The following is a 19,657-nucleotide window of genomic DNA, read 5'->3' on the forward strand; positions in this document are numbered from 1 at the left end:
GGTTGCTGATGTAGGCTATTCTTTAATTTGCCAGAAAGTGTCATAATAATAAATGTCACTTCAGTTTGTTTGCATAAAATCAAACTGGTTTGAGCTGGCTAAACTGGAAATCCACCCAACTCTGATAATACAGCATCAAAAGAAATGGGTAAGGACATTCAGTAGCAGTAGTCATACATCTGGTAGTAATATTCCTCTGTGATTTCCCTAATTTCCCCATTTCCTAACTTGACTGTACTTTTTTTGTCTCAATACACTTAGTAGACACTGTCTATGTTCAGTGTAAATAGCATTTAGAATCATACATTTTAATTACGCTTCATTTTGTATACAAACTCATATCATTCATGTTTAGTAGAGTAACAGACACATATACCACACTTCTGTTCTTGTACTTCCTTTTTCTGCTGTGATATGTTACTTCCCCTGCATGTGAACGATAGTTGATCTCAGGTCCAATTTTAGAGAAGAGGATTTTGTTAAGTGTAAAGACCATTTCAGGTATTATATGTTTCAACTGTTTTGAGAAGATGTGTTTTATAACATTAAGATGTCAGGGTGTCAGCGTATTCTGCTATATGGTACAGTACAGCCTGTCTTACTGTAGTGGCTCCATATTAGAGGGTGACACGGGAGTGGATTTTCAGTCCCGTCCCATTCCACTCCCACAAAAATAATTCCATCCCGTCCCAATCCCATGAAAAAGGAAAAAAAAAAAAAATCCTGTCCCGTCCCAATCCCACAAGAATGACTCCCGTCCCATCCCACTCCCGTGTTGTGTTTCAGGTACAGTAAAAAAAAAAAATATATATATATCTATAGTACATGGATCACACAATGCCTACCTTAGTTGAATATAAACCCAAATATGACATCTAATGTTGTGTTTTGATGTTTATTGCCTAATTATTTTAACATTCACTCCACCTTGATGCTGTTCAGAATGACAAACACATTTGATTTCTGATGTGGTCAGACAACACGTCATAAGAACCAGTTCTGAGAGAGAAAAATGTAGTTAAAGTATTGCAGTAGAAGTAGTGTTTGGTTCCTCTGACTGATACTATTATATATGGCATCATTAGATTATTAATACTGAAGCATCAGTGTTAGAGCAGCATGTTACTGTTGTAGCAGGTGAGCAGTTAAGTTGGTCGTATTCGCTCTTTTTGTTGAGATGGTTTTAGAACAAACCCGGCACACTGGCTCGTCCAAATTACTGGGCTGCCCTCTGTCATTTGGTTTAAATCCAAAACATCCCCACACAGGGGTCGTGGTGTTTGGTTTAGGAACAAGTTCCATGTCTTTCTCTTACGCTCAACTCTCTGTTTTGGCCCATAGCCACACACACACACACACACATGAGAATCCCACGGGAATCACGTGACCCATGGGACTCCTGAAAAAATGTCAGCCTCTACTCCATATGGCATCAAATTTATGTCATTAGTCACAAGCATGATAAAATATGTTCACAAATACATTATATTATTTCACACATGCAGATATTAACTGCGACTCACACATTATAAGTCCTCATGCATCAATTCAATGACCAACAGCTGTATAGGCAGCAAAACACGTGGAGGGGCAAAGAATGGCAGCTGTGTGTTTAGAGGTAAGCAGCAAGCGCACAGAGCAGCCAACACATGCACCAGAGTGTCTACTTGACGAGCTGGAGTGCAGACATGCTTTCACAGGTTAAATCTGCTCTCAAAGTTAAATTTTGCTCACATGAATCAACCTGACGTTTGACAATTTGAGGCAGAAACCAAGGAAGGCACTGGACCTCTCATGATTGGTCATTTTCAGCATGATCACTCCCACATGCACCTCCCTGTACCTTGACTGACAGCTGAAATTACATGAAAGCCAAATTTGGTACCACAGAAGAAGAAGAAGACATGCTCCTGTCTTTATTGACAATATAGCTCAACATCATGCCATAAATAATGTACAAGTTACCTTGTCCAATCTGTTCTTAGAATATATAATGATAGTAAAGTTATTTCATATGGGCCTGTCCTTGCTGATGTAGCAAAGGCTAATATTAGAACTGGTCTTAGCTAACATAGCTATTGTCAGCCTAGCCACCAGACCCAGTCAGACAGTGAATCTGGAGTGGCATGTTTGGCAGAAAACAACATATGCCACTGGATTGTTGTAAAATTGCATAATCAGATCCCTTGATGAAGCATGAGTGTAAGATTTGAGAAGCAAATGTTCCAACAGTTGATTGATGAAATAATTCAGACTTTGCAAAAAAAAAAAAAAAAAAAAAAACAACAGATGTTGACACCTCTGGGTGTAATGGTTGTTTAATGCTGTTTATAAGCCTATAGTTATCTAGTTATCTAGCTGGGGAAATCAGGCTTATGGATGATGGAAAGCAAGTTGACATTACAATTAAGAAATCAGCCTCCTGGTGAACGCAGACTGTAACCTGCCTACTTATGCTTATGTAAACACACTGTCACAGCTTAGTGTGTATGTATGATCTAACTGACGGCTTTATGCACAATGGCAGCCACAGTGGCTGTACAAGGGGGCAATGGAGAGGATTAATGTGCATCTGTTGTTGTCCTGGGATCCTCTTACTCAACTACAACCTGGCTCAACATGTATACACACACACACACACACACACACACACAGCTTAATAATTAAAGCAACAGTGGAATAGACAAGAACAGTTCCTATTGCCTCCCTGTATCATGTATATTTGGCATATTTCTGAGATCCAGGTCTGTATTATTTATTCATGTTTATGTAGGCCTGATGCTTGTATTGACCCACAATACAATATTATCATGATACTTAGGTCACGATGTGATATTAATGCGATATTGTTATATGCTGAGTATTAGGGCTGCACGATATTGGGAAAAATTGACATTGCGATTTTTTTGCACCCAGCGATATATACTGCGATTAATATTTTTTTTAAGGATGCATTATTTTCCATCAGATGACTTCAGTAGCTCTACTTGGTAAGAATTAATCATTCTGGAATTATTAGGCTGATATTGCTTTGAATGTAACAGCATAAAATGTGCTGAAAATAGGCATTTGTTCAGTGAAACCACCATCTCTTTCAGTGTTTCCCCTATATGCAACTATTTTTTTTTTTTCGTCTTAGCTCTTTAGAAACTACCGTTATATTATTTGGGGCTACGGACGCTTCATATCCAGGTCAATTCACACACTTGTGAGTAAAGCATATATAGAGGAGAAGAGAGGGCTCTGTTTTATCTCTTCATAAACTAAAGTTATATTATTTTGCGCGATGGACGCCTCATATATTAACATAACATTTTACTATTTATCGTGTTATACGGTGAAACGTTTCACCTTATAATGTGATGACTTATATTGATAGATAGATAGATAGATAGATAGACAGATGAGGTTGGGTGTGGGATGGTTGATGATTTTGGATGCGGTGTGTGTTATTTTTGTTTGTTCCTGTTAGTGGTGGACAGCATGTTGTAGAAACAGGGGGAATAGTACAGAAGGATGGGTTGAATGATACTGGTGTACAGTAGTGACAGAAGGTGGGGGGCAATAGAGAGGGCACGGAGCTCGCGGATGACATGGAGTCTCTGCTGGGACCTTTTGTGAATGTCGGTGATGTGTTGATCAAATGTCAGTTTATTGTCCATAGTGAGTCCGAGGTATTTGAAGTGGCTGACCTGTTCAACTGTTTGGTTATGGATGGAGGTGGGGACCAGTCCAGAGGGGGGTGTGCGTGAAGTGTAGATGACCATTTCTTTTGTTTTGACCACATTCAGTTCCAGAAAGTTGTTGGTGCACCACTGAGTGAAGTGAGAGATGGAAAGTTGGTAGGCAGTAATTGAGTTTACATGTTTCTACATGGTCGCGCCTTTACAATTCTCCTCTGCTCTCTGTATTGCGCACGGTGGAGTTAGAGGTAAGATCAAAGACATGTTCATTAATTAACTAAACTTAAATCATGTTATGGATCTATGATCATATAAGGGGAAGGAAGTGTTATATATTTTTGCATTCCACTCAAATTAAGAGGCAGAGTTAAAATGTGGGGGGTAGCTTATTTATAATAGACCTGTATGTTGTATTACATTCACTACTTAGCCATGATTACAAACAAGGGTCAGAGTCCGGTAGTGCTGAAGGGGCACAGCACCTTTATTATCTTCAACTCAAAACACCTGAGCATTTTTAAAACTACAAGGCCTCAATGCACCAGTCAAGTTTCTCTTACAGTTTATATCCATGTCCTTCACACACACACAAACACGTGCGCACACACACACACACAGACACAGGTGAGCACACTAGAGCATGGCTCGGGCCAAATTTTCCCGAGTCCGAGACATTTATAACTGAGCCCAGCCAGAACCTTCAGCACAGCACTGTGCACACAGTTCATGGAGCGGAGCCTGTGTTGCGTTCAGGCGCTGTCACGTAAATATCAAATTCCAGCACTTGAATAGGCCATTTATTCTTTATTCCACTAAATTAGACACATTTTGTTGGTCAGTCATTAAAACGGAAGCGAGTTTTACGTGCATCACTCCGCAATTTAAACATGCATGCTTACAATAATTTAATTAGGGCAAGCCACATCGCAAGCCCCACAGTGTAAATACTGCACACGTGTGCATTACGATGGCGATGCTTAAAAGATATATCGTTCAGGCCTACTGAGTATTGCAATAAAATGTATTGTGATATATTGCGATGTATTACCTTTTTTCCAATTGCAAATTATTTCTCCAAAGGAAAACTCAACATCAGTTTGACCTCATAATATTTTCAGTCTGTTCATCTGACTTTAATCTTTTTTATTGCAAAATGAGATGCAAAGCACACAGGCTGACCAACACCATCATAAAACCAAAATGCTGCATATACCTGACAAACTGTTGGCAGATTTAACGCCCTCTGCTGGGCCAGATTAAGTGCGTGAGCTAAGCATTTCACATGCAGGTATCCCACTAACTGAATGGCAACATCCATATGAGAAGCACTGTCTGTTACAACAACAAGGTTTTTGTTGGCAATCCCCCATTCTTGTGCTGCATTTTGCAGGTTTGCAGTGTTTGCTCTGGTGTGACTTTAGTGTGTAGCTCTAGTTTGGAGTATGTGAGACAGCAGTCACAGTTCTCTGTGAGATAATATGCCCTTATAGTCACATATGAATCCACTGACCTTGAAGTCCAGGTATCACAAGTTAATGCCACCCTTCCTGCTGTATTCAAAGATTCCTCAACTTTACACCTCACTTCTCTGTAGAGTTTGGCTACGACTATGTCGGTCACATACCTGGGTTCCAGTGTTTCTAGCACATAACAAAAGCCTTTGTCTTCAACAGCACTGTATCGACGCAGATCTTTGCACATTAAGTACATGATGGACTTCTTATTTTCTTAGCTCTCACAGAGATGGGTGGTAGTTTTGTCAAGCTAAGTGTGTCCAGTGTTGCTTGATTTTTGGCGGAGCAGATTTAACATTAGCTTGGCCATCAGCGGCTAACGCTATCTCTGGATGGTGGAGTGCGAGGCCTTCATGTTCATAGTTTTCCCAGAATATTTTATTCTCATATGACATTGCTTGCAAATTGCATTTGTCATATCCAAGACCTCCTTTTATTCCTTGTTAAAACATCTAAAATGAGTCCATGCGTTTGATTTACGGCGCATTCTGATTTCTTTCTCCCTTGCCTCCATCTTTGTTTTGATGAACTTCCTGCTAAATGCCGCTGACTGAGACCTCTGCTGACCTCACCAGGGAAAAAAACACCAGCACCATCTAGTGGACTGAAAAAGCAGTTGATTCGGTACCAAAAGTTTTATTAAAATGTGTATTTGAAAAAAAAAAAAAAAAAAAAGTTTATAATAAAAGACCAAAACGTGGTGTCTGTGTAATCGATACATATCACCACGCAAAATATCATTATACTATGCTATATCGATTTTTCCCCCACCCCTAATGGATGCAGTTTAAATGCGCTGCACAGCTCTTCATCCAAACTAAAAACACCAAAAAAAAAGACAAATGGTTGCATTGCTTTTTTCTTGTTAAGTCAATTATAATGCAGAAATGCTAAATACTTGGGGCGTCGGTGGCTTGGTGGATAGAGCAGGCCCCCCATGTACAAGGCTGTTGCCACAGCGGCCCGGGTTCAAGTCCAGCCTGTGGCCCTTTGCTGCATGTCATCCCCTCTCTCTCTCTCTCCCTCCTTCACACTTAACTGTCCTATCCATTAAAGGCAAAATGCCCCCAAAAATATCTTTAAAAAAAAAAAGAAATGCTAAATACTTCAGGGTTTTCTTTGAAAAATTTTGACAGGAATTTTTCAGATCTCATTATGTTTAATAGACCAAACAGTCAATAAATCAAAAAGACAGTTAAGGATTGATCAATGTTAATGAAAATAACCGTCAGTCTCTGCCCTAATCAAGACTTTAACATTCTATACCTATTTTTGGCCATCCAATTGACTAAAACATTATTTAATAATTGGAGTATCATTTGTTGTAAGACAACACCTGCCACACTGATCCATACCTTTTACAATTGTCCAAAACAGTGTGCAGACTGCATTACACTGCATAGGGTGGAGCCTGGCCCTGTGCTTGCACTTTTAGGCACCTTCACAAAGTACCCAGTCAGTAGGATAGTGCAGAATTAAATCCCCCAGCAGACCCGATGCCTTTTATGAAGCCTTTTCTGAAGCATCTTGAAAAATCTTGTATGATTTACAGGCATCCAGTGAAGACTTTACACTACACTACTTTCTTTAAAAAGAGGCTCAAGACTCATCTTTTTAATCAGGCTTTTAACTGATCTCTTTATTTATCTATTTTAAATTCCTTTTATCAGGCTTTTAACCAATTTATCTATTTGTCTTTTTTTTTTTAAATACTCTTACCCTTCCTCTTTTTACATTCTTATCTCATTTAATCTTTATCTTTTGTTATTTTAGTTATAGGTTTTAGTTTTGATGCATTTTATGTCTCTGTTTTAGATCATTCTTATCTAGCTATTAACTTAATTTTATGAGCTAAATAGCTTTTTGTTTATTTGGTTCATTTTATACCTTTTATCCTATCCTACTGTTTTAGTCCCTCAGTTTTTAGTTCCAGTGTTTCCTCATGGGGGCCTACCACACTGAGAGTTCTTCCTGGTCTACCGATTGGGGGTGCCGTCCCGTGGACAGCTCTGACCTTGGTGGCTGAAGGGCACTGCACCTTGGTGCGGAGCCTCCTGTCTGCCCAGGTCGGGGTGGTCTCTACAGTGGTGCTCCCTGTGGCCGTGGACCGTGGGCCCTCTCAGTGTGGATGGCCCCCAGAGGTGGCTTTTTCCTTGCCTCGGGCCTCGGTGCTCGGCCATGTCTCTTTAGTGATAGTTAGTGTGTGTGGGTGTGGGCTTGTGTGTGTGTGTGTGTGTGTGTGTGTACGTGTATATTTATGCATCTCTATGTGGGGTGGGAGGGTTGGGTTTTCTCTTTTCTTTTTTGTTTTCTGTTTTGGTTCTTTGTTGTTTTTAACCTCTGTGAGGCACTTTGCGTTACTGTTGTATGAAAAGTGCCATATAAATAAAGTTGATTTTTTTTTTTTTTTTTTTTTTACTACTACAATTCCATCTGTCACTCATACAATGGGGAAAATAAGTATTCAACATGTTTTTCATTAAACATATTTCCAATTCAGCTATTCACATGAAATTTAGACCAGACATTGGTATGAATTCAATAAAACTATGTGGATTAAAAAAACAATGTAACATTTCAATTAAAAAAAAAATGTATTTAATAATTGGCGGAGAAGCTTTTGTTTGCAATGCAGCTTTTAGAATGCTTCCAGAAATCACTCTCTCTGTGATCAGATGGGATTTTGGTCCATGCTTCCGCACAGACAGTCTTTAAATGTTGTATTAGGTTTAAGTTTGGTGACTGACTGAACAATTCCAACACCTTTGTTTTCTTCCTCTGGAACCAAGTCTTCCTTGCAGTATATTTTGGATCATTGTCCTGCTGGAAGGTCCACCTGCATCTCATCCTCACCATCCTGGTGGATGGCAAAAGATTCCTTTATAAAATTTCCCCGTACATAGTTCCAGTCATCTTCCCTTTGATCATTTGTATTCTGCTGGTACCATGAGAGGAGGAACAGCCCCACACCACAATGCTTCCACCTCTGAACTTCCCTATATGTAGTGCACTTGTAGAGCCATTTCTCAGCCAAACATGCTGTACTGTATTGTTGCAAAAAAGTTAGATTTTTGTCTTGTCTGACCAAACTATATTCTCCAAATGTTGTGTAGCAAACTTCAGATGAGCTTTTCGACAACAATACAACATGACACATTTAGAGGACAAATAGCTCTGCATATGAGAATAAAAATACCACACTTACTTTAAAGTTCAGAGGTGGAAGCATCATGGTGTTCAGCACATTGTTTAGTGCATAATAAAGGTTCTTGTTGGTGGACATTAAGTAGTGCTGCACGATTAATCTAATCGCAATCGCGATGTCAGGCTGTGCGATTACATAACCGCATAAAAGGCTGCGATTTGCGATTTAATGTAGGCTAAATAAATATTAACGTGTGTGCCTGTGAACGTGACTTCCTCTCCTGTAGTGTGTGGAGTTTGTTGACATCACGCCCACAAGCTATCCTGGTGTGTGAAGCCGGCATGCAGCAGTGACCAACACAGACACTTAAGAAGAGCATGAGCTCGACTGTGAACAGGCTGAGTTGGTGGCGAAAAAAACGTCTGTTACATGGCGATACTTTGGATTCAGGTCGGCGACGTTGAACAGAAAGACGTGCTTTGTAAGTGTAAAAGTTAAAGTCGCCACGTCCCGCGGCAACACGACCAATCTATATCAGCACTTGAGACGGGACGTGGCGAGTTTAACTTTCAAACTTTCACACAGCACGTCTTTCTGTCCAACGTCGCCGTACCTGAAAGACGTGCTGTGTAAAAGTTTAAAAGTTATAGTCGCCATGTCCTGCAGCAACACGACCAATCTATATCAACACTTGAGACAGCACAACACAGGGAAAAGTAGGAAGGGTGCATGCGAGAGAAAGCCGAGCCGTGTAACGTTAAAGACAAAGAGACAACTGAAAGCTGCCAGAGCCTCATAAAACAACATCCAAGCACAGTTAAGCAAACATTTGTAAGTGTCACAGGGAAATCATGGACTCCATAACAAATGAAAAATTAACCAATGTTGCTCGGGTTCAGCCCACTTGACATGATGCTGTGTTGTGCTATGGTGTGCTGGAATTTGTCATTTACGTGACAACGCCTGAACGCAACACAGGCTCGCTCCGCTGTGTGTACAGTTCCATGCTGCGCTGCTGTGTGAGCAGCATGTTTGACTGTGCTCAGTCTGTTGATGGTCACTGACACACTGTCTGTCCATAACAATAACTATGTCAGGTCAGGTCAGAGCCCCCCTAATATAATGTAGGGGAAACACCGAATCAAGCAAAAAGACTCATGATACCATTTATTTATTATATTTTATTGTAATTATATTGTAATCGCAATCGCAAATCGCGATATTGTCCACCATAATTGCAATCACACATTTTTATCAAATCGTGCAGCACTAACATTAACTAAAAAGTTCAGGAACTACAAGATTTCCTATTTTGGGGGCGCCCCATGGCCCAGTGGGTCGGGCAAGCGCCCCATGTACAAAGGCACTGTCCTTGCCGCTGCGGCCACAGATTTGATTCCAACCTGCAGCCCTTTGCTGAATGTCATCCCCTCTTACTTAAATAAAGGCAACAGCCAAAAAATAATCTTGGGGGGAAAAAAAAAGTTCCTATTTTTGATTTGTTTGTTTTTTTTCTAGGGTACATCGTGTCTTGTTGGGAACAGGTCCATTTGAAGAAAAGCGTAATATGAGGGGAAATTGTAAATAGCTGTAGCTTTGTTTCAATGTGTTAATGTCTTCCATTACTCTTTGATATCCACACAGTTCTGCAAAATGTTGACAAAACTACAAAGAAGACTATAAATCACAATCACAAACGTGTTGCCAAATATGGGATCCAGACTACATGGATTTCTGAGGTTGACTAATGTAGGAATAACCCATAAGACCATAGTACAAGGACACAAGAGATAGTACAAGATGTATGACACTATAAGAAAAAAAAAGTATTTTCTGCTGTATCTGAATGTAGTAGGGCTGTAACGCTTTGAGTATTTGTGCCGAACCCTCACATCCCAGTGCACACAGCTGCATGTAGAATGCAGATTGATGCACATAATGCTAAATCAAAGTTCACGAGAGTGTGCTCTGCCCAGAAACTGTTAGCTGGTTGGGCCGATTCTGATATTTCATTTTAAAGCTGATATCAGCTGATCCCGATGTGCCAATATAATCTTGCATCCTTAATCGAAACATTGGAGCTCACTGGTGTCAGCTACAACAGCAACAGAGAGAGAGGATGAGGACGAGGATGAGGATGGTGTGTTGGTGCTACTACACTGTTTTAGGGTATGTGAATGTAAAATAATTGCATTGTTGCAACCAGTGTTGCCAAGGGGCAAAGTGCTACCTTAGCCCCCAGCAGCAGGATTCTGACTGGCTTTGACACTTGCACCACTGTCTGTTCACAATAAATGAAAAGAAACAAATCCTTATGCATTTGGTTTTATTTTTCACTTTTACCGAACTCATAGACTCCTGTGTACCATTACACCCTGAGAATTTAGATGACTCAGGAAAAGAAACAACAGGAATCCAACAACAATCACAGGCATCGTGCAGCAGCAATGCAAGGAGTGGCCACTGTTGGCCACCATAAGGACTGAAATCTGGAAGGGCAGAGAGCTAGTGGGAGACAGGACCTGCTTGTTTGCTACCATGCTGCTCATGTCACCTCAAAGTTTTAATACTGCTGAATATTTAACCTTTTTAATACTCTTGAACAGAATTTCACCTGTACTGGATAGTATATATATATGCAAGACAGCAAAAGAGAGAAAGAGGAGCATGTGATGAAAACATCAGCACTCAGATTTAAACCACACACACTTCAGTGACATGGTATATAAGACATGAGACGTGCTATTTTCTTAATATTGTTTTAATATTTCTTTCATTTTATATCTAAGGAGCTGTTTATGTCTCATAGTGAGAAACAAATCTAACAGAAGCACTGTTAGCCCATTAAACAGTCAGTGGTTACTGAACAAAAGAACACTAGTGGCTGTTAATAAATAACCTACACCAGGATGCTTGTTTTCTAGCATTAGTGTCTACAAAGCTGCTCCTAGCTCATTTGCACAAACTACAATTTGGAGCCTGAGGATTTTGGAACATTCTGAAAGCGAAGGTTAGCTGTTACATCAAGCATAGCGAAGGGATATTTTTGTTGCCAAATGTTTAAGTCACAACAGAATGAAGCAAGTGAACAATATGTGGCGTGGCCTTTCCAGAGTATATGGTTTTTCAGAACTCAACAATTCCCTGATCAGAAAATTAAACTGAGACCTGGCTATTGTTCTCGCTGTACTGTGCCATGGTAGAAGACAACAAACACAGCTTCTGTGACACTTTACCCCACCTTAAATACTACTTGGTCCCAGTGCTCTCAATAGCTCACTTTACACAGAGATGGCCCTATTGGGCTGCTACAAAGTTCTTTCTATATGTCTCCTTTGCATTTTTACACAAAACCAAACAACTGCCACATCATGTTGCCCCAGGTGCCTGTGGGACACCTTTAGACACAACTTTGACTGCACCAGATCAACAAGTTCATTAAGAAGTTCAACAAAATGAAGCAACTCATCTCATCCAAACCTCCAAACATATTGACTAGGGCTGGGTATCGATTCAGATTTTCCAGATCGATTCGATTCAATTTTCAAGGACTCAGTTCGATCCGATTCACGATTCGATTCGATTCAATTCAATTCACTTCAAAATCCATTCGGTCAAGTATATTTCAATTATGATACAAAATTTGCTTGGATCTTAAGATATTTTCTGAGAACTAACGATGTACAGTACAGGCCAAAAGTTTGGACACACCTTCTCATTCAATGCGTTTTCTTTATTTTCATGACTATTTACATTGTAGATTCTCACTGAACGCATCAAAACTATGAATGAACACATGTGGAGTAATGTACTTAACAAAAAAAGGTGAAATAACTGAAAACATGTTTTATATTCTAGTTTCTTCAAAATAGCCACCCTTTGCTCTGATTACTGCTTTGCACACTCTTGGCATTCTCTCCATGAGCTTCAAGAGGTAGTCACCTGAAATGGTTTCCACTTCACAGGTGTGCCTTATCAGGGTTAATTAGTGGAATTTCTTGCTTTATCAATGGGGTTGGGACCATCAGTTGTGTTGTGCAGAAGTCAGGTTAATACACAGCCGACAGCCCTATTGGACAACTGTTAAAATTCATATTATGGCAAGAACCAATCAGCTAACTAAAGAAAAACGAGTGGCCATCATTACTTTAAGAAATGAAGGTCAGTCAGTCCGGAAAATTGCAAAAACTTTAAATGTGTCCCCAAGTGGAGTCGCAAAAACCATCAAGCGCTACAACGAAACTGGCACACATGAGGACCGACCCAGGAAAGGAAGACCAAGAGTCACCTCTGCTTCTGAGGATAAGTTCATCCGAGTCACCAGCCTCAGAAATCGCAAGTTAACAGCAGCTCAGATCAGAGACCAGATGAATGCCACACAGAGTTCTAGCAGCAGACCCATCTCTAGAACAACTGTTAAGAGGAGACTGCGCCAATCAGGCCTTCATGGTCAAATAGCTGCTAGGAAACCACTGCTAAGGAGAGGCAACAAGCAGAAGAGATTCGTTTGGGCCAAGAAACACAAGGAATGGACATTAGACCAGTGGAAATCTGTGCTTTGGTCTGATGAGTCCAAATTTGAGATCTTTGGTTCCAACCGCCGTGTCTTTGTGAGACGCAGAAAAGGTGAACGGATGGATTCCACATGCCTGGTTCCCACTGTGAAGCATGGAGGAGGAGGTGTGATGGTGTGGGGGTGTTTTGCTGGTGACACTGTTGGGGATTTATTCAAAATTGAAGGCACACTGAACCAGCATGGCTACCACAGCATCCTGCAGCGACATGCCATCCCATCCGGTTTGCGTTTAGTTGGACGATCATTTATTTTTCAACAGGACAATGACCCCAAACACACCTTCAGGCTGTGTAAGGGCTATTTGACCAAGAAGGAGAGTGACGGAGTGCTGCGGCAGATGACCTGGCCTCCACAGTCACCGGACCTGAACCCAATCGAGATGGTTTGGGGTGAGCTGGACCGCAGAGTGAAGGCAAAGGGGCCAACAAGTGCTAAACACCTCTGGGAACTCCTTCAAGACTGTTGGAAAACCATTTCAGGTGACTACCTCTTGAAGCTCATGGAGAGAATGCCAAGAGTGTGCAAAGCAGTAATCAGAGCAAAGGGTGGCTATTTTGAAGAAACTAGAATATAAAACATGTTTTCAGTTATTTCACCTTTTTTGTTAAGTACATAACTCCACATGTGTTCATTCATAGTTTTGATGCCTTCAGTGAGAATCTACAATGTAAATAGTCATGAAAATAAAGAAAACGCATTGAATGAGAAGGTGTGTCCAAACTTTTGGCCTGTACTGTATATTTAACAAGGAACCCTCTGACCTGGTGCATTACTATTAAAAATACTGTTTACATTAAGAATTGACCCCAAAGCAGTACATTAGTCATCATGTACTTTTATTCAACATTACCTGACCAACACATACAAAATAAATATTTTGAATTAAATCTAATCACAAGGCAGACAATTTAAATGAAGTGGCTACAAAAAATGTAAACAAAGGACATCCACAAGTTTGCTGCCTGTAACCGTCTTATAAAGCTTTTGTGCAATACACTACAGTGGTTGTGATGCACACATTGACTGTATCAGAAGAGAAACAATATACGTAGGTGAACCCTGCAGCAAAGTGAGCCCTCTTCCTCAGAGAGGATCTTTGCCAGTTTGTTCCTGGCGGCAGAGCAGAGTGAACCGTCTTTCTTCTCAGAGGATCTTTGTCCCATGAGAGCAGGCACCCTGCTCTCCGTGTCTGTGTAAACAAGTTTCGCTGGCGATTTGACAGTCACTGGAAGCGCATTATGACCCTTTGTAAAAGTTTCTGTGTGGTATTTGTGTTGTACATGAGCGGCTAAGGAAGGACTGAGAGGCTGTCCGGTATGTGTGTGTGTGTCTGAGTGTCTGAGGAGCGTCAGTACGTTAGCCGTGACGTTAACCTTGCTGTTTGTCATGTTAACGTTATCGTCGGCAGCCCTGAATAGCTTGTAAAGCTTTAGCATAGTTAGTTAACACATTTGTTATCGGCCCATGTGTTTACTGCTACAGAGAATTAATAAATCTTTGGTTTATTTGCACAACATCGCCTCTCTGCCATCTTTTATCACGCTTGCTAACGCTAAGTTAACTTTACCAGCAGATCTGTATGAGGCACAAACTGAGGCTACAGTTAGCAGTGTGCTGATGCTTAGTGGTATTTCTTAATCTTTTCTGTGAAACTAATGTGCATTTAAAAAACGTGTACATTATTAGCGTTATATTTATAGGGGAAAATGCGAGTGAAAATACTCGCACCGTAGACCCATGCCTTCAGTGGACGCGCTCCCACCATTGTTTGCTGCTCTGTCTTCATTCAGTGTCCGGCCATCTCGCGAGATCTCTCGCCATGACCTCAGGTGCTAAATGCTGATCTCGCGAGACTACCTGGGTTGATAGTACTGCAGGCTGCTGCAGTCTGCTACCGGCTGTACGACACGTCCATGGAGGAAAATAGTTATAGTAAAAGATCGATTTTTTAATTAATGAATCGATTTTGTGCCATTTAAAGGAAAATTGATTAAAATCGATTAAATCGATTTTTTCAACCCAGCTCTAATATTGACTGACCTGATGAGTGATTACCCATGTGAGTCCACTTTTATTGTCTTGTTTGCCCCTGGAAACAAGGAGGCTGATTATTTTCTTTGAATCTAGTTTGTCGATTATGTGTCACACTGGCACGCTGCCAGGTTTGTGTGCCACGTCATCATTTCTTCATTTCATTCGTTTGTGACGTAGGACACTCGCTTTGTGTCATTTGTTACTATTCATGTTGCTAAGTGTAGAAAACATTAGCAGTCATTAGAAATTGATCTCATTTGTTCTTTGTTCAATGAATTAATATCAAAGACTGTTACACATGGCAACTGTCTCCTCGTAATGCATTTTAGCATCATGTTTCCAGCCTTTCAATACTGTATTGAGACCACTGTTTAACGTGAATGTCATTCATCTGTGCTATTAAGGCTACATTTATGGTGAACGCCTTTTGCTTTCATCCTCTTTTTTCTATTGTTTTCCAGAAACCATTTGTCAGTCAATCCTCAATCATCATTACCTGTTACACCTGTTACCTGTGGACAATGACATCATTCATTTGCCTGTGTTGTAACCCCCTGCCTACATTCATTTTCAATACAAATTTTGAACTGTAAAATCTGGACTCTACCTGTGTTTGTATAAAAGTGAAGCCAGTGAGTGGGATTCAAGTTACCCAGTTAATGCAGACAGTTTTCAGTAACCACTACTATTTTGAAGTGGTTAAGCTCCACAGCAGGTTAGCAGTGAAGATACTCACCCTCCTGATCTCCTCTTGCCCCCACGGCCTGGTACAGCTCCTCCCATCCTCACCTGACCAGCTCCCACTGCCCCTGGCATAGCTACTGTCCCCGGTAACTCACTGCCCATCTCTGGAAGATACAACAACAGCAAAACATTACAGGCTTAGTGCAAGTCCCATCCGCACATGTCATGCTACATGATGGAACTGCATTGAGGAAGGGGAGAATAAAAATAAAACAGCTGTCACAGGTAAAGCAACTCTAGTCGCAGGATGTGTGCCACTGCTCGCCTGCCTTTCTCTCACCCGCGGTCCGTCACTCCACTGTCTCCACTCTGATACTCGCTCTCCCCCGGTCGGCCTGTACTACGATGCACGTTTAACATAGCCAGGCTTTCTTTAGGTGAGCTGGCTTCACAGAGCCTAACAGCGCCCATCCAGGATAACCAGTACTACAAAGCTGGTTATCAACTCGCTCTGTCATCTGTGTTTTCCAGCAATAAGCGCGTTCATGTGAAAGAGGCGGAGTTGTTAATTAGGAGCAACATCATCATCATGAACTCATATTCATATGAGATGAAACGGTAGCCTATCTGTAAAAAACTTCTGTTTCAGTGACAGCAAAACAGTTATTTTCAACTAAGTAACAACAGCCTGTAATCATAGGCTACAACAGAATAAAATAACAATGATAATAATAATAATAATAATTTACAAATATTAAAAGTAGGCTAAGGCACATTTAAGAATTATTATGACTTAAGTACAGAGTATTTTTCGCTATTTAGTTTGATGACAGGATGAAATCATTCTTAATATCACATACTGTAATAGAACTTTAAAATAATTCCAGACTGTTTCTGCTACCAAACCAAGGAGTGTAAAAGTAGTTAATGACTGATGAGGTCTATCCGATCGAAATGTTATATTTATAATCACGGGAGCCAATTAACAATGTGGGTTATTTCTTTAGTTTTTATTTCCAGTTATCGGGTGTCTCAAGTTATTCTGAGCTGCAGAGTGTAAAATCATCCACACTGTCAGCTGTCACTATGAGGATAAAATAAAGTTTACACCATTAAAATGCAGCTAAAATCATCATTAGGCTATGTGTTTAGTGTGGTTATAAAGCATCTCTCTGTTTGTTAGAAGCTGTTTTAAAACCAGAGTGGAAATAGAAAACTTGGAACAATAAAATATTAATACTGACCTATTAACATTAGATATTTAACTTACTGTGGACAAAACTGTTTACAGAAACACAAAGTTCTTCATATATCTAGCCTCCTAAATTTGCTCCCGAAGTGCACCAGATTGATGTATTATAACTTTAAAATAGTCAAACTTGCCCCCCTGTAAGTTCAGAGGCTCTCTCTTTTTTCACCATACCTGTGTTTGCATCACTGCATCCCCCCCCCCCCCCCCCCCCCCCCCCCCGCAAAAAATTGATTGTAAGTTAAATAACATAGAATTGCAACCATCTCAACAATCTCCTCTAATCATCACACTGTAACCTGTGACAGGCTGTTATGCTACCATAACTATTGCACATTCATTTACTTTTTTCACGTAGGTTTACATTACCAAAAGTTTATGACAAAATCATTTGACAACACCAATTCCCGTTTGCGCACGACTGCCACATATACTGATAAAAACAAATAATTTACATTATTAAGTAAAATCATCAAAATAAATTATTAAAAAAGGATGGGCTGTCTTATTAAGGTGTGTGAGAGGGGATTACTTAAAGGTCCAGTGTGTAGGATTAAGGCGGGTATATTGACAAAAATAGAATATAATAATTAAGGAATATCAGCATTTTTGCATCGGCCACCGTAGTAAGAAGCCCAACTGCACTGAGCAGCGCCGGAGTTACATTGATTTGTAACTTGGAACTGCTTTATTTCTGTGTTTCTACTGGTTTTAATCAAATGGTCTGTTTGTTTTGGAAATGAAGAGACCTCTGTGGATAATTCAGCTTCTGGTGAAAACCTTCTGAACGCCTGAAATTTTTGTTTTCTAAGGAAAAAAGGTGACCATACATTAGCTAGTGTTGGAATAGCTGCCCACTGCGACATGCCAAACTGTGCCAGAAATACATGGATTCATAACATGAAACTGTGGAATGGACTGCACTTGAAACGCGCTTTTCTAGTCTTCCGATCACTCAAAGTGCTTTTACACTACATGTCACATTCACCCATTCATGCACACTGTCACACACTGGTGGCCGAGGCTACTATACACGGTGCCACCTACTACTCAGTAACCATTCACATGCACTCACACACTGATGGAACAGCCACCTGGAGCAAATAGCAGAAACAGTGGTTTAAATGATGAAATTGGGTCTTTTAAACTTAGTCTTTGCGTAGTAGCCTACTGGGAAAAAAGCCTGTAGTTCTAAAAGTCTATTTTTGTCTGTTCCATAGGACTGAGATCTGTAGAGCAATCAATCTACACAGACCTACATAGTGTAGCCTGAGGCTCTAGTTAGCAGCCTGGATACCAACTTCTATTGGCTGATGTTTTGAAATACACAGACATTTTCCTGCACAGGCCCTTCACTAATTTTTTATTTAGTAATGATGCTAGTCAAAAAATGCTGGCTGTTCCATTCAATTTAAAGCTACTGTGTTGCTTGTTATCATAGCCAAGAGGAAGTACACTGCGTGCCAATTCAGCCTCCATCTTCCTCTCATGTTTATCTCTCTTTCTTGATCTGTGCCAATGCATTGTTTCTATCCTTGCTCGTCCAACAATCAATTGTATTTGCTTTGCTGTTTCCCCCCCCCATCTCTATGCTCTATTTACTCACTTACTCATTTAGCCAGATGCAATGGATAGGCCAAACAAATCCTACAGTATGCCCCAGTGCACCAAAGGGCCTTCGGTAGAGCACTCTTCATCACTTATTCATGAAGTGGCTTTGAGTAACACATGGCTCTAACCTAGGGTAATCTGGTGAAGAGACGGCTTCATCTGTGCGATCATTCATCCTGGCAGGAATAGCACACACTAGGGCTGGGCGATATGACCAAAATCTCATATCCCGATATAGGTCATTTCATATCCCAATAACGATACCTATCCCGATACAGCACATTTTAATCCAATGAATAAAAAGTTGTGTTTGCTCCATGAGGGAGTACAAAAACGTTACTAGGACAAGGGGTGGACATTTCTCCTCGTTTGATAACATTACGATGAGTCGGGCAACCAACTCATTTTAAAGAAGATGAGAGAAAAAGAGAGAGAGAGAGCAGCTGTGGTCGAGCAAGCTAGAGAGTGAGTGAAGAGAGGGAGTGCTGGTAGCGAGAAAGCTGGTGAATCAGATCAATAAAATGTTTTGATTGTTTCACAGCAGTTATGTTCTAAAGCACAAACAAGCCCACACCCCCACACACCTCCGCTCAACACTGAGGCTGTACTCCAAATGACGAAAAATATTGCCATAAAAAGTGTCATTTGCGTCACAACGATATAAACAATAGAGCAAAATATGAAACGATAGACATTTTTCTCTAGTCACACGATATATATCGTCATATCGCACAGCCCTAGCACACACACTGCTGCCTTTCTCCTACCAGTCTAAACAGGTACTCTATTACAAAGCAAATAAACCACCCACTGTGTGTTTCACTATTCAAAGTTTGTCTGTGCCATAAGGAAAAACACTGGCTTTTTGAACATCGAATCTGTCCTGCTAAATTATGAGAATACTGAAGCCAAAATCGTATGTCTTCAGTGGGGCTGTGGAATGAACTTCGAATTGAAAATGAATGAGAAAAAGCCCAGTGTCTTTATTTGAACTGTTTGGCTTACTTACAAAACGTCATTGTGTCAATGATCTCATTTAAAATGTATCTGGCACTGCCACAAAGGTGAGGGGAGAGACATGTACATGATTGTTAGAAGCTTTTAAAATAGCATAGCCTTCAAATGTACTCTCAATGTGTCTTGCAGTGTCTCCCAGTCACC

The 19,657-nt window shown here is 40.5% G+C and overlaps 1 protein-coding gene across 3 annotated transcripts in view; it reads right to left on the minus strand.

The window, feature by feature from the left end:
* Nucleotides 1-19,657, minus strand: part of arnt2 (aryl-hydrocarbon receptor nuclear translocator 2) — a 149,872-nt gene that overhangs the window by 116,945 nt on the left and 13,270 nt on the right. For all 3 annotated transcript variants that reach the window (XM_033621951.2, XM_033621959.2, XM_033621943.2), the window contains exon 2: nucleotides 15,689-15,800. In XM_033621951.2, coding sequence (XP_033477842.1) covers nucleotides 15,689-15,798 — 110 coding nt within the window. In that variant the 5' untranslated portion in view covers nucleotides 15,799-15,800. The remainder of the gene's footprint in view (nucleotides 1-15,688; nucleotides 15,801-19,657) is intronic.

The sequence above is a fragment of the Epinephelus lanceolatus genome, chromosome 2 (assembly GCF_041903045.1).
Source record: "Epinephelus lanceolatus isolate andai-2023 chromosome 2, ASM4190304v1, whole genome shotgun sequence".
Lineage (NCBI taxonomy): Eukaryota > Metazoa > Chordata > Actinopteri > Perciformes > Serranidae > Epinephelus > Epinephelus lanceolatus.